The following is a 16,380-nucleotide window of genomic DNA, read 5'->3' on the forward strand; positions in this document are numbered from 1 at the left end:
TTCCCCGACAGTCGAATGCGATTTCCTTCCTTCCAGCATACACCCGCTCTTGACAGAATGATCACTCACAGTTTAGTACCTTCCTCTCCTTGATCTTTCAACGGACTTGCTCTATATTCTCATGATTCTTGAACGTGAGAGATGAAAAGAAGAGGAAGGATATGGATTCTCATGATTCTCAGATTTGAAAGAAGAAAGAAGAAGAAGAAGAAGAAGAAGAAGAAGAAGAAGGGGGCTGACGTGGTGGCTGATGGCACATGTGGCATTATAATCCACTTGCACATGCCATCGGGACGTGATGTGAAATCCCAGCAACCACCCTGCGATCCACGTCGAATAAATTCACCCGGAATCCTTTCTAGCAGATCTTTTTGAAACAAAATGAAAATGGGGGGACCATTTTGATACAAATTAAAATGTGATACCCAAACTAATAATTGGCTATAATTTGGTGACCAACAGTAATATTTACTCATAAAAAACCTAAATGGGTATTTTATCGTTTCTTAGGATTTTTAGCCGCCAGAACAACCTACCATGGCACGAACGTGAATCCACCGTTCATCACTCTTATCTTAAACAAGAACACGCATCTCAAAGTCCAACCAATCACCATCCAGATACTTCCTTCTTATCACCAGCTCGAAGGCAAAGCTCAGCGCCAGTGAGACCCTTCGTTCTCGTTCTCCGGCGTGCCATCGCCGGCAGGCGCCGGCGATCTTCTCCGTCACCTTGCTACGGCGAGGTGTACTTCCTCATGGCTCTGGTCCCTTCTACAACCATCGATGGCCCTTTCTTCGCCGAGGTCGACATGGGTGGCGACTCTTCGTCGACCACCGTACGCGCCACCATTGTTCAGGCCTCCACCGTCTTCTACGACACCCCAGCCACTCTCGGTATGTTTTGGGATATTGCTCTTTTTGTTTTCTAGGGTTCATCGTGTTCTCTGATTTCTCTCTTGTTCTTATATAATCACAAAGTCTGCTTTTTAGGTTATCTTACTTAATCCGCCATTTCTTTGTCCGCATTGTGAATTGATTGTAAATTTTGAATTATCAACTGCAAAAATATGACACAAAGATTTCATCGCCATGCTTGTCAGGTCTGGATTAGTGAAAAATGTAAACTTTCAGCTGAGTGTGTTGTTCTTTACTAATCAAACTTTGAAGCAATGGATTTATATTGATGTATGTCGAACAAATTGTAGAGTAATTACTGAAGGAATGCTTACTCTGCATTAGAATCTGACCATTTATACATTGTACAAAGTTTGCAAATAAAAGAAACTCAAATCTGGTAAGATGATGGAGAGAAGTGAATTTTTTTTTTTTGTGGAAACTAGAATGGTAGTTACTCTAAGCTCAAAGCTAGGCACCATCTCCCTCCCTTTTAAGGTACCCTTCAATTGAGTTACTATTTTGTTGCCTGTAACTCGTGACTGATGCGTCACCATTTACATCAAGCAAGATGAGGCCTGCCTGTGAAGTAAAATTTGAAGCTGGATGGGTTTTTTCATCCTTGCAATGCAAATCATTGAGAGTATTATTGTTCTTATGACCATTCCATGCCTCAACATCTTGTTTGCTTCTTAGAAGGCTCAGTATCTGTTTGTAAGAGTCTACTACTTGAAGAGCATGCGTTCTATGTGCTTGTGACAATACATGGTGCATTTTCTGCCTTTGAATTGTTGTTCATTGATGCAATGATATGCATCCAAAATTATTATTTGCTGAATGGTATTTTTAGTTTTGGGCCCAATAGGTTCATCTCCCATTTTCTAGGCTTTTGACTTTTTTGTGAAAAAAGAATCGTTAATGATTAAGCTAGGTCTGGTATTATGGTTCACAGTGAAAGATTTGCCTCAAAAGTAAGCCTAGAAACTATAAATGTTTTCCTTATCTTTGTGGTGCATGCACTGCTGAATTCACATTAGGCAGCAAAAGCCTTCCTATGCACTTTCTCTTAAATTATTGAACATGTGAAAAGGAAGCATAAAGCAAATAAGACATTATGAAAGTATGATTCCTCGTGCATCTTTTCTTCTAGGAGGAAATATTTATTTTTTTGTAAAGATGTTTATTTTTGTATTATGGAACTTATTAAATGGGAAAAGTTTTTCCCACATGACAAACTCTTCCACACTTGTGGTGGTGTTTGCTTGGGCGATAATCTAGCTATCCCACTGCCTCCATCTAAAAACACCTTTCAAGGATAACCTGTGTTAGAAATAACTTTTGTTAGTTCAAAATTTAATTAATTAATTAATTAATTAATTAGTTAATCAATTATAATATAATCAATAAATCTTAATACTAATTAATAATTAGCAATAGATATCAATCATTAGTTGACATAAGTCTAAGTTTATTATAACATATTTCTTAATTAATGTTAATTATGTAAAAGTTGGACTAAATTTAAAAGTTCCTGTTAGATTTTATACTTTGGTACTAGTGGGCCCTATATGGGCTTTATATGGGCTTAGGGATCTTACACCAAAAAGCCTCAAAGATTTAGTGGCTCAACCCCTATACCTATATATAAACCCATTACACTTCTATCACACAACCGATCTGGGACTATATTTTCAACGCCCTCCCTCAAGTTCAACTGGGTCTTTTTTTTTTGTCAGTTCTAACTTGCTCAGATTTGTACACCAGAGGTTTGTTTTTACATGGACTTGTACACCACTTTGTGTCTCAGAGGTCCTACACACATGGACTTGTACACTACTTGTGTCTCGGAGGTCCTACTCAAATGGACTTGTCACCACTTGTGTCTCAGAGACCCTTTTTTTTTTTATTTTAAAAAATATATATATTGGGCTCCACTATATTTCTCTGATACCATGTTAGATTTTATACTTTGGTACTAGTGGGTCCTATATGGGCTCTATATGGGCTTAGAGGTCTTACACCAAAAAGTCTCAAGACTTAGTGGCTCAACCCCTATACCTATATATAAACCCATTACACTTTTATCACACAACCGATCGGGATTATATTTTCAACAGTTCCAATGAAAACAAATTCAAGCCTCAAATCCTTGAACCCAACTCATTCCAACTTATCCAAATTCCAAACCCAACAAAACGCGACCATAGATTCTTATCTTTTATATGTTTTTGTCTTGTTTATAGTTCAAGTAGAACTATACCAAAGGCTTGGAATCAATCTTATGACTAACTTTGGCTTTATTTGGATTGGTGGTCCAAAAATGCTTCTAGAATAAGTTAAGAACTTTTGTGCCAACTTTAATTGTTTGGATTGGCTTTTATTTAGAAGAAGTTTTAAAAAAAGCTAAGAACGCCTTCTCAAAGAAGTTGGTTGGAGTAGCTTCTGAGAAAAGATCTTCCGAGAAGGAGTGTTTTGGTTTGACTGAAACAAAAATACTTTTGAAAATTTTATAGATTACCTTTTCAAGTTAATGAAACATATTTAACTAACTTAATTTTCTTTTTACAAACTGGCTATTAGAGCAAGCGCCATCATTCGTGAAAAATTCACAGCCTCTCCATCATCCTTTTTTTTTAATGGAAAAAATTAATTAACATGATACAATGACGAATTTAGAGAATTTATAATAGTTGTTTGTATCATATTAGAAGAGTTTAGATAGAGCTTAGAACCTAAGTTAGAGTTTTATTAGAAATCAAAAGAATGACATGATTCAAATTACAAACTAAATTAATGTGAGTACTAGTTTGAGCAATCTAAATGAAAGCTCATCATTATTGTCCATGTAAATTATTATCAAAAGTTGTTGAAAAGCTTGAACAACTTTCAACAAAAAAGCACTGTACTCAAAACCGACACAAGTGGGTAGGTAGAGAATACCTAGGGGCATGAGACAACTCTTTCTAAGCATTGGGAGAAGAGGTGCCTCTTCTTTTTTTATTTGTATGCTTATTGTCCATAAATGAATTCTAAACGTCTCAAAAACTAGAATTTTTTTTTTAACTTGCTTTTCTATTAAGGACGGTTTGGATCTAGAAGTTCATTTCGTACAATTGAACCTTAAATATGGATTTAATCATTAGGATTGTTAATTAATAATGAGTGAGTATTGAAAGAAATGATTCTCTTTTGTTGGTGAATCCGGAATATATTTATGAGATGTTGCCTAGTAATCACCTCCAAATCACTACTAAGTGCCAGGTTCATTGTTATGAAAGTTCATTAACCTTGCATCGCCCAATGAAAAAAGGGACCCATCAAGGGGTTATTTTTTTCTTTTGTTTATGCTTAATTCTTCTTAACTGTAAAAGCACTTATGAATTAACATATCCAAACATGATCAACTTAACAAGGATTTCTAAAAAAAAGTTCTGCCAAATTTTCATTAGCACCTTTTTCACAATCCAATTCAATATGAAAGATCATTAGCCGGGCAACACCCAATGAAATATTCCAGAACAATGTTTCTTAAAATAGTACCATAACCTACAGTATGTGAAGAAATAAAATTCCATGAAGAAATTTCTTTCTGTTTGCGTGTCTAGATTATTTTTTTATCTTCATATGACAAAACATAAGAAAACAGTTAAAGCATAACCTTATGCTGCAGATCAATAATCTCTATGATGTAATTGCAGATAAGGCTGAGAAATTAATTGCAGATGCTGCAACATACGGAGCGCAGTTAGTGGTGTTTCCAGAAGCATTCATTGGTGGATATCCCCGTGGCTCCACCTTTGGTGTCACCATTGGTAGCCGTTCAGCCAAGGGCAAAGAAGATTTTCGAAGATACCATGCTGCAGCCATTGATGTACCTGGTACCTCCATCCTGTACTGTTCTATTAATTTAGCTTGTGCTGTCCCCAGTTGTGTACTTAAAGTGTGCAACACCATTATATCTATCACTGCAGTGTGCTTAAGTTTTTGCCATCTCAAGTTCATTTTTTGCTTTAGGATATATTTTGAATAACTTTGTCCAAACAAGAGTTACTGCCCTCTCAAATTCTTGTTTGGTATTGTCTGGTTGTCACAACTTCAGTTCATATGTATATAACTGGGTTGTAGAAATAAACTCTTCTGATTACTGTCCTTGAGGTTTGTCTCTTGCACCCTATATTCAATTAACAATATCATACATGTATATGCCTATATAACTGACAGCTTGTTGGTAATTACGTTGTTAAAAAATTGTATGAATTAGCAACTTCTTATAGGTCTGCTGCTTAACAATTCATGCTTGCTGGTCCTGAAGTTGATTGCTTGTTCACAATGGCTGGAAACTTTCATACCAATGGTGTATGATGAATAAATTTTTAGGGCATGCCAAAACTCTGAACTTTACTCATAAATTGTAGATGCATTTTTTTTGGTCAACTATTTTCATAGGTGCATATTATTCTTTGTTGGGTGATAATTATCTTTTGTTTTTAAGATTGCAAACAATTATGTATTTGTAAAGTGATGCCCAATGACAGAATGTGAATGAATGATCTCAAAGAATTTCGTGCAGCAAGTTCATTATTGAATTATCTAGATTGAATATAACTGCCGCATTATTTTTTCTACTGTATTACTTAATGCACGGTAATCGGCATGGAATTTGGAATTAATTTCCTATTGCAATGGTGAATTGGGAAGATACTTGGCATGCCATTTGATGTTATTACTCCACTAATCCTTTTGTTGATTTTTCTCATTAAGTGGTAACTACATTTCTTTGTATCCTTCTCTTCATTATGCAGGTCCTGAAGTTGATCGCTTGGCAGCAATGGCTGGAAAACATAAGATTTTCTTAGTGATGGGTGTAATAGAAAGGGAAGGATATACACTTTACTGCACAGTACTTTTCTTCGATCCTCAGGGTCAATATTTGGGTAAACACCGAAAACTAATGCCTACCGCGCTAGAACGTGTAATATGGGGTTTTGGAGATGGATCTACAATTCCTGTATATGAAACTCCCCTTGGAAAGATAGGGGCCCTCATTTGCTGGGAAAACAGGATGCCACTATTGAGGACGGCATTATATGGTAAAGGTATGCATCTTGAGACTAGAAGTCTGGAAGTCGCTGATATTCCTATGCACAATTGATCAAGTAATTCTTTGTGGTGCTATTGCTGACTTCCAACCCATGAATCCCATTTGATGCACCCAAGATACTTTATTCTCTTGTTGTGCAGGCATAGAAATATACTGTGCCCCTACTGCTGATGCCAGGGATGTGTGGCAAGCATCTATGACACACATTGCACTTGAGGGTGGTTGCTTTGTTCTGTCGGCAAACCAGTTTTGCAGAAGGAAAGATTATCCACCTCCACCAGATTACATGTTTGCTGGTATGGATGATGAGCCCTTGCCAGAATCGGTGGTATGTGCTGGAGGAAGTGTCATCATATCACCATCAGGTGTTGTTCTAGCTGGACCCAACTACGAAGGGGAAGCTCTCATCTCAGCTGACCTAGGTATGAGCAATTTTTGTCTTGTTTCGGGATAATTTTACATTTTAGAAGTTTCTACCTTTTATTCCATTGATATTATGTTTGCGGTGCCCATTGTCCTTGAAATAGAAAAATCTCTTGATAGATTGCATGTTTACTGAAAACTGTAACCAAAAGAAAAGTGGTTCTCTTTGTTCTCTTTTATATGGGAATAGCCATTTATAATCTTTATACTTTGTGCCAAAGTCACTTTTTTGTGTTCATCTTTTTAGTGCTGTGGTTTGGTATGTGATCCAAAACACATGATTATTTTATCCCTTTTTCTGATTGACATAGAAGCTAGGGCTGACATGGATGGTGACATGGCCTATACCCAGCTGGCCAAATTTTCCCACTTTAGTGCCGATGTGGCATTGCAAAATTATTATTATTTGTTTCTAGAAATATTTGTGAGATGTTGATGTGCCATAAGTGCCAAGGGGCAGGTTGGAAAAAAAGCAAATTACAGGGAACTTATTTAAGATTTTGAAATGATAAGATGAAAAGAACATTGGAGTAAATGACAAGGACCAGAAGTTGATTTTCCCCAACCCCTTTGCAGTAATTCCATTTGTATTTCCAACCTGGATAGCTCCTGTATCAAAAGCACAACTAAATTGAGTAGTTCTTGGCTTTATGGTTCCTTGATCTACATGTTCAAAAATGAGCTTATTAGTTCTATGAACTGATCAAATATGGTTCTTTGCAAGATTATTATCACTTTCACAATGTTCAGATTTCTCTGTGAAAATACAAAGTTTTATTAAAGAAGATTTGTATTTTGTCTTGTTGCTCTCCTTTGCTAATGAGAGTCTAACAGTGGCTTATTTACCAAATGATTTACTCTAAACCTCTGTCTACAGACCTTGGAGAGATTGTGCGAGCTAAATTTGATTTCGACGTGGTGGGACACTATTCAAGACCCGAAGTGCTTAGCTTGACTGTGCGAGATCACTCGCTGAAGCCCGTCTCCTTCGCTTCAGCTGAAAACAAGCCCGAAAGCACACGAAAATCGTGATAATGCCATCTATTATTGTCGTCGTTGTTGTTGTTGTTGTTGTTGTAAGGGTGACTGTAAATTTCATTTTGATGTTTCCATCTTTGTTGAAGCTTTGAAAGAATAAAATTTATCATCTTTTCTCATGTAAAATAGTGTTTTCTGATTGTGTTCAAGTTCCATGTGTTTGATGCTTTTGTAAATCAGTAAATTTTAAGTTGATGCTGTTCATACTATTTCTTTGTCTAAAGCTATTTTATAGGAATTTGAAGGTTTTTTTTAATATATATATATATATATTTATAAATATTTAAGTTATTAATGTTTTAATGATTCAAATTGAATGAAATGCAAAATGCAGTGTTGCTCTAGTTAAGGCTAGTAAAGCAAATCTTGGTCTCTTAATTTTGAAGACTTCATTGTTAATTGTAGAACTTTAATTTTTTTTTTAAATAAAAATCTTAAAAGGCTAAGGATAGTTATTTAATATAATAAATTAAGATTTTAAAATTTTTAATCCAATACTTAATTAATATTATATGATATCAACTAATATTTTTATATTTAGAATAATAGATTAAGTATTAAATATTTTAATTAGTTGTTTAATCAATTTTATATCTTCCCTTAATCAATTTTTTAAAATTCTTATTTTTTTCTCTATCTTTTTTAATATCATATTCCAAAAATATTGCATTTTTCCAAAATTAATCTCATATTCATTTTTTTTTTTAAAGAATAAGAAAGTTTTCTTAATATATTAACCTTTGATTTCTCTTACTCCATCCGTTACTTTTTATCTGTCATAAATTCATATTCTTTTTTATCTATCATTTTTTGAACATTAAGAAGCATTTATTATTATTTTTTTTTCCAAAGTTACCTTTAATTTTGAAAAGATAACTAATTTTTTATTAAATTATGTGAAATAACCAATTTATTTGGTATGTGAGATTCGGTTATTCACGACAGATAAAAAAACAGAGGGAGTATCTATTAATGATATATTTATATATATTATTTTATTAAATAAAATTTGTTATTTAATAAATTATTATTATCATTAATTTATTATTATTATTATTATTATTATTATTATATATATAAATTTGCGTAGAGCCTTTATTTACACTAAGACCAGGCCCTGTTCCTCTTCCTCCGCCCTCATTGCCTGTCTCCGCTGCCACCGCCGGTTGCCGCCGTATCGGCCGTCACCGCCCCTCCCGGCAGGCCTCGTCTCTATCCTCACACTTTGATTGCTGGCAAGCTTCTCCCTCTCTCTCTCTCTCTCTCTCTCTCTCTCTCTCTCTCTCTCTCTCTCTCTCTCTGTGTGTGTGTGTGTGTGTGTGTGTGTGTGTGTGTCTCTGTGTGAGTTCTTTTAGTACTATATAATGTTGCGAGTCTTTCACCTGTGATTTGAGTTCTATATGCAACTGTGGTTGGGAGTGAAGCTGAGTTTACACTGATCATGAACTGTATGTTCATTTATAGACATTGTAGTTGTGAGTAGTTTCTAAAGTTTGTAATTTGTGGATTGAAGCTTACAGTGATCATGAACTATATGTTTACTATTAGAGATAAAATTTGTAATTAGTTTCATTTAGGTTCTAAATGTTTAATCTTGGGCCTATTGCAGTGATAAAAGTTCTAAGTGTTCATTATGTGACTTTGTTGGAAATGATGTCGAGCTTACTGTGGTGATAAACTGTGTGTTTGCTTGCAGAGATAGTATTTGTAATTAGTTCTGTTTTGGTTAATTAAACATATGTTGCCCTGAATATTTGATCTTGGGTCTGTTGATTAAGCTTTTGATTTGGACCGAAGCCTTGTAAAATTCATAACACTAAATGGTTTTGGTTTAGTATTGGATTGTGGTTGGGATTCGGGAATGACGCTGAGCTTAAAGTGATAAAAAAATGTATGTGTATTATTAAAATTGATAGTCGTAATTAGTCCTGTATAGGATAATCAATTTTATGTTGGCCTAAATTTTTACTCGTGTCTTTCAAGTATTAAATTGAGGTTTTAGATTGGATTAAAGCCATCTACCTTTGTGACCCTAACTTTGTCTGTGACCTCTGTATTTGGTTCAGTATGTAGCTTTGGCTGGGAATGGTACTGAGTTTCCTGTGATCACGAACTGTCTGTCTACTTGTAGAAATAATGGCTGTAATTGGTCCCATACATGTTAATTAGATATTGTGAATGTAATGAGATTGAGATTACTTTATTGAGAAGAATTGCCCTCTATAAATAGGAAGGCTACAAATCATAATAGGAATTACATGATATGGAAACAAATCATAAAGGAATTAAAATAGGTGAAAATTACATAATAACTAAAATGAGAAAGGTATATAAGGAAGTTCTAACAATAGGAAAAGATAAATAAGGACACTCTAATAATAGGAGATTCTAACAGTTATGTTTGCCTAATATTTAATCTTGGCTCTTTGAAATGGTAGCTAAAGCCTTTAGATGATTGAAGGCATCTAATGTTCGTGAAACTAAAATTTTCCGTCACCTCTAGTTTTGGTTCATTTTGTTGCTGTGGTAGCGAACGATGTTGAACTTATAGTGATCTCGAGCTGTATTATTAGTTTAAGAGATAATGGGCATATTTACTCCCTTACAGGTTAATTAAATATGTGTTGGCTTGAATATTTAATCTTGTGGCTTTGAAATAGTAGCTTAAGCTTTTAGATTGGATTGAAGTTATCTGACAATCATGAAACTGTGGTTTGGAATCATGCTGAATTTAGAGTGATTATGAATTGCCTGTTCATTAGTAAAAGATAAATGTCAATATTAGTCCCATATCAGTTATGGAATATTTGGGGTATGGGGTCTGAATATTTAGTCCCGGCTTTCTCAACATAGCAGAAGCTTTTATGTTGGACTGAACCTATCTAGCCTCCATGAAACTAAAACTGTTGTATAGTGGATTAGAACAATCCAATTGTTTCAGCTAGGATGACAACTTCGTCATTGGTCTTCTTAAGTGGGCCATTTGCCAGACAAGAAATCTTTTGGCATAGCAACCTAAGTTTTCAGGTTGCTTTGAAGTCATAAAATGCTCATGAAACTATAATTGTGGTATGTCAGAGTAGGAGCACTCAATTGTTTAATCTTGGATGCCTGGTGCTCTATCTGCAACAATTTTGATTTTTGGGAAATAATAAAAACTTGTATTGCAAGTAATTGTTTGAATTGTATAATTAGATAAGGCATATGTTTGAATAAAATGTGGACATTATTCTTGTACAATAATGTGCCTGCTAGTAATGTGAACTCATCACTCTAACTACGCACTTAGAAGTCTCTACAGTATTTTGTTCAATTTGGCGATTCTAGATTGCTTACTGATCATATTGGTTTCACATGCAGATTAGTTGCAACTGGAAGGTCTAGTAATTTTTGCTGAGTTTTATTTGTTTTGTCTAATTTTGCTTAGTTTTGGATGATTGTCTCTTAGGTGTGAATTTTAATCAATGGCAAATAGCAAATATGAGTATGTGAAGAAGTTTGAAATTGATGACAAGCTGCCACCTCATAATTGGATTGTTGTGAGAATTGATGGATGTCATTTTCATCGGTGAGCATACTTCCCAACTTTCATTTTGAGCTTCATGCAGTCAGATTGAAAGTATTGATTGTTAGATGATGTAATATATAAGATGGAGATTGTTTACGAGCTTGCATATTCATTTTCAACTTTTAAGTAAGAATTATCAGTAGAGAAATATGTAAAAATTTAAAAGTCCATATATTTGCATTACAATGTGTTTACTCATTTCAAATAACATTATTATCAATTTTTTCCCTCCATCCTTTCCCGTTAAGATGCAGCATCTTTTTTCCAAAACCAGTCTTGAGTTTCCGGGTTTTCAAAATTCCTTTTGTTTTGTTATACATATCCATTGTTCTCCCTCCTGCACAACTAGTTACATCTTAGCTTCTCATCTGCGTTTCCTTTGGAGCTCTAAGTGGTGATTTTCAAATTTGGGCAGAGAATTAATAAATAGGAATGATCATGAGTAATCAGACTGGATGTTCTGGCTAGTAAATAAAACATCTAACAATTATATTTTTTGAATGTATATACTGAATCCAAGTATCCAACAATTACAATGTTGAGTACATCATCTTCAAGTACTGTCCTGTTGTTGTGCTGGTTGTTGGAATATGTCATCCATCATAACTGTCCTGGTGTTCCTAGTAAACTTAATTGGTTTTATAGGAATTAGATGCTGCTATTTGGTCAAATACCTAACGACAAACTCTTATGTAATTTACCCTCAGATACAATTTATTTCTTGATTTTCTTTTGCTATTTTGATTCTCATGTAATTCTAGTTATTGTTTTGGTTATTCATCCAACCAGTGACCATTGGTTTTTTCAGATTCTCCGCAGACCATGCATTTGAGAAGCCCAATGATGAAAGAGCTCTCAATTTAATGAATAGTTGTGCAGTCTCTATGCTAGAGCACTTTCCAGATATTGTTTTTGCGTATGGCGTTAGTGATGAGTACAGGTATGACCTCTCACTTCATTTGTCTTTGAATTCCTGTCATGTATGCAATTTCTTGAATACTGTCATCAATGTCACCAGAGAGGATGCAGCCTAATTTCATTGATGTCCACAAATTCTTTTTTTTACTTCCACCGGATGACGACTTACAATGAGTATGTGTTTCATGCTTGTTTCAATCCAAAAAACACTTCCCCATGAAGTCCATTTCTTGTACTACACTCAGACTATATCACTATTGAAGTGCACCACAAATTGCATTATGCTGTAGGGGATCTTTTTTGGCTGGTATAACTACCTATTATGTGTCAAATATCATAGTTTGTTTGCGCAACTTGAAAGAGTGCATTAATTTTCATAACATCACATATGTGTGACCCTTTCCGTGGGAACCCGACCTTGGAATGGGTCCAAAGGAGAAGGGATCCCTATGACAAAAACCTAACAAAGTGGTTTTGGAGGTGTTGGAGGACCTTCGGATCAAACTTGATGGAGGCGCAGAGTTTTATCATCTTTGGCCTGAGAAGTCGTGGTGAAGTGCGGCTTGGACAAGGAAAGAAGGCTGCAAGTTCAGGGCTTGGAGAAGGAAAAGTGGAGAAGGTTCCAATCCCTCTTATAGGCCCAACTGGGTTGCAAATGGTTGACTTGATTGTAAGGGCCTTGTGAAACCAGGTGTGCGTAATTGTAAGGGTACCAAGTCCTGAACTTTATATAAGGGCAGGGTGAAGAGCTTTGTATGAGGGGCTTTGGTTTGTAATTGTAGAGGCTGTTCGAAATATAGTACCACATCGGTTGTGTGATAGAAGTGTAATGGGTTTATATATAGGTATAGGGGTTGAGCCACTAAATCTTGAGACTTTTTGGTGTAAAACCCCTAACTCCATATAGAGCCCATATAGGGCCCACTAGTACCAAAATATAAAATCTAACATGGTATCAGAGAAATATAGTGGAGCCTCATATATATATATATATATATATATATATATAAAGAGGACTCTTAGACACAAGTGGTCTACAAATCCATGTGAGTAGGACCTCTGAGACACAAGTAGTGTACAAGTCCATGTGTGTAAGACCTCTGAGACACAAAGTAATGTACAAGTCCCCGTGAAAAGCAGACCCACTGGGTGTACAAGTCCCGAGCAAGTCTCGGACCGAGGTTGAACTTGAGGGAGGGTGTTGAAAATATAGTACCACATCGGTTATGTGATAAAAGTGTAATGGGTTTATATATAGGTATAGGGGTTGAGCCACTAAGTCTTGAGACTTTTTGGTGTAAGACCCATAAGTCCATATAGAGCCCATATAGGGCCCACTAGTACCAAAATATAAAATCTAACAAAGGCAACCAAGCCAGAGTTGCATATGTTCTTGTGCACATTTATAGAGAGAAATCAAGTGTATAGCCTTTGAAACCTCTTGTGCCTTTGTGCGCTATTGTTTGGCTTTCTTCCTTATCTTCTTCTACTATAGTGCACTGCAACACTCACAGCCTGTCAATACAAGCTCGGGTTCAACTGAGACTAAGTCTAGTGGACTTAGTGCCATCATAGGTGCTTATACTTTCATACTCTGGAACATTTTCTAAGTGGTGTTGTGTATCCCTATGATAGTTTCGCATCTTGAAAGAGTGCATTAATGTTCATAAGTCACATTTACAGTAGTAATCCTTAGCATGATAAAGTTCTGATTTTTGGCATTTCTTTTTTACAGCTTCATCTTCAAAGAGTCAACTCAATTCTACGAAAGGCGAGCAAGGTTTATCATGTTCTTTTCTCTATTGTACAATAATCTTGGTTAATTGAAATGCTAGGCTATGTTTCATAACTCTTTCAATTTGTTTTTCAAAAACACGTTCAATTCACCTGATTGCAGTAAATTAGTTCCGCTCAGTGTGTCATATTTCACCTCAGTCTATGTAATGAAGTGGAACGAATTCTTTCCTGATAAAGAGATGAAGCAACCACCATATTTTGATGGCCGAGTTATATGCTATCCAAGAGCAAAAATAGTCCTAGATTATCTAGCATGGAGGCAAGTAGACTGTAAGTGCTTAGCCATCTGATGTAGATTTGTGAATTTGACTATCTTGAATAAATGTTTTCATTGTTTCTAATAAAATGAACATAGAAAACCACTTCGTGATGCCACAGTTTAAAGATCTGTACTTCAAAAAACTTTTCCTTGTCTTTTGGCACATTTTTTTCTTCAGATAATAAATCGCTAATATTTTCTTGAGGCATCATTTGGTGAAATATGTATATATGTTGTGCTCATTCTGTTTCCATTTCCATTTTCAGGCCACATCAACAATCAATACAATACCTGCTTTTGGTTGTTAGTAAAGTCAGGAAAAACTGAACAAGAAGCACAAGAGTCACTAAAGGTGCTGCAACAGTTCTTCCTTTACTCTCAGTTTGTTTTTTAAAAACCATAAAGAAAAAAAATTCAGATATAGGGACTCCAACTGAAACTACCGTTGCTTATCCTGTGGATTTTGTATTATTTGCATTAGGGAGAAAGCCTATCAAAACCATAGGTTTTTTAAGATTCATTTACTAGTTAGTTTCTTGATTTGAACACAATTTCATCTCGTGACTCTTCGCAGCTGGATTGTCTACAATTAATGATACTTTCGATTTGCAATCCTATTTGTTTATGGACAATAACAGTCTTGGATTTAGCTCATCCAAATTCTATAGCTTAATTACAGTCAAAACACATTAACTCATAGAAAAGAAATCTGAGAATCTAGTGTGCAAGTTCTATCCAATACATGTATATCTTTATTTCTGAGATTAGCATGAGAAAAAAAAATTTCATCTTCACTTGGAAGCATATGGATCATAATTTTATAGTCATATTATCATGGGTTTTTCTCTTCCTATTGGGATATCAGTGTCTTAAGTCTACCCTAAGCTTTAAGGAATCTTAGTTTTCACATGCACACACGAACACAAATTTTTAGCATCGCCTATTTTTGTAACAATTCATTAAATAAAAGAAATGTAGCTTTCCTAAATCCAGCATTTCCAAAAATATATCCATCGACCTTTCAACCTTTCTGTGATGTATATTCTGCAAAAATATTTGTATGAATCTGTGTTTATTTTGTTCATGTTCCTATTTGAACATTGCTACTGATGTTTATTTATTAGTTTCTTGGATTTTAATTTACATATACATCTTCAGTTTATACCGTTAACGTTTTTCATCTCGATATTATTACCTTTCGTAGGGTACTGTGTCAAAAGATAAGAATGAGCTTCTTTTTCAGCAATTCGGTGTAAACTATGATAAGCTTCCAGCCATATTCAGGAAAGGATCTTGTGTATACATCGAGAAGGTAAAAATAGACTAAACAAGAATTTACACGGTTTACCGTTATATTTTTTGACTTGACGTACAATATCTTCCTTGTGACCTGTTGCTTTTATTCGGGTTAGTTTGAATTAGCGTTTGAAAGGAAGTATTTATTTAGAGTTCTTAACTGCATTTGAAACAAGTTAGAAGAAAAGCAGTTCTTATGACTGAAAAATTAAAGGCCATTTCATGTTGGCTTCTTGTAAAACCGCTTTTGCTTTTTTTGCTTCTTCGGCTTTTATCAAAAACCGGTCGAAACACCCTCGATGCTTTCCTTGTAAAATAACGGCTTTTGCACGAGGAAAAAAAACCCTCAATTCAAATGGCCTTTGATGTAATCTGCATTTGGTTGAACATGGCTTACTTTTTTTTTCGGCAATTGCTATAATAATTGTGTAAGAAGTTTCTTATGTTTGCTTTGCTGAAAATATCTGTTATATATTTCTGATGCTATGAACTTGAATTTTAGCTCGAAGAGACGGTAAAATTAGACGACGGTGGAAATCCGGTCAAGAGGTTACGAAAGAAGGTGACGGTCGGACATTTCGACATTATCGGCCTGAAGTTTTGGAATGAACATCCATATATCCTTGAAGAAGAAAAATAACAAATGGTTGCTAAGTAGTTCTTTTAAATTTTATCTGAATTAATATGTGGACTAGGTTAATTTTATGTTTCAGTTGATTTAATTGAGAATTTGGTATAAATTATCAGACATAATATGATGATTTTTGTTTCCATTAGTTACTAGTTTTTGTTGACATGAAGCAAGCTCTTTACTGCTGAGTTTTTCTAGTAAATCAATGATTATTTTTATATTTGCATGTATGTATATGTGTTCCATTTCCTATTTACATTACCATAATTCAGTGTTCTTTTTTTATTTATCATTTTATGTTATGGAGTTTTTTCAAATTTATTTTTATTTATATTAACTCTACTTTCAATTTTCTTGTGTTGGAATTATAAAAAATTAAATGCAATGGTAGGGTAATTTAGGTAAGTTAAGTAAATATTTCATTGAATTTTAAAATTAACTAAATTTTTTGGT

At 34.7% G+C, this 16,380-nt stretch overlaps 2 protein-coding genes across 2 annotated transcripts; both read left to right on the top strand.

Annotated features, from left to right (window-relative positions):
* Positions 1-571: 571 nt before the first annotated feature.
* LOC120276004 (bifunctional nitrilase/nitrile hydratase NIT4B) lies at positions 572-7,634 on the top strand. The gene is made up of 5 exons (XM_039282744.1): positions 572-896; positions 4,595-4,774; positions 5,699-5,992; positions 6,138-6,419; positions 7,298-7,634. Exons 1-5 carry the CDS (start codon positions 758-760, stop codon positions 7,450-7,452), a joined length of 1,050 nt encoding a protein of 349 aa, XP_039138678.1. The 5' UTR covers positions 572-757; the 3' UTR covers positions 7,453-7,634.
* Positions 7,635-8,569: 935 nt separating this feature from the next.
* On the top strand, positions 8,570-16,076 carry LOC120275354 (tRNA(His) guanylyltransferase 2). Its single transcript, XM_039281897.1, has 8 exons — positions 8,570-8,693; positions 10,907-11,026; positions 11,835-11,966; positions 13,680-13,724; positions 13,842-14,011; positions 14,267-14,352; positions 15,205-15,312; positions 15,799-16,076. Exons 2-8 carry the CDS (start codon positions 10,923-10,925, stop codon positions 15,934-15,936), a joined length of 783 nt encoding a protein of 260 aa, XP_039137831.1. The 5' UTR covers positions 8,570-8,693; positions 10,907-10,922; the 3' UTR covers positions 15,937-16,076.
* Positions 16,077-16,380: the final 304 nt, after the last annotated feature.

Source organism: Dioscorea cayenensis, chromosome 14 (genome assembly GCF_009730915.1).
Source record: "Dioscorea cayenensis subsp. rotundata cultivar TDr96_F1 chromosome 14, TDr96_F1_v2_PseudoChromosome.rev07_lg8_w22 25.fasta, whole genome shotgun sequence".
In the NCBI taxonomy this organism is placed as follows: domain Eukaryota; kingdom Viridiplantae; phylum Streptophyta; class Magnoliopsida; order Dioscoreales; family Dioscoreaceae; genus Dioscorea; species Dioscorea cayenensis.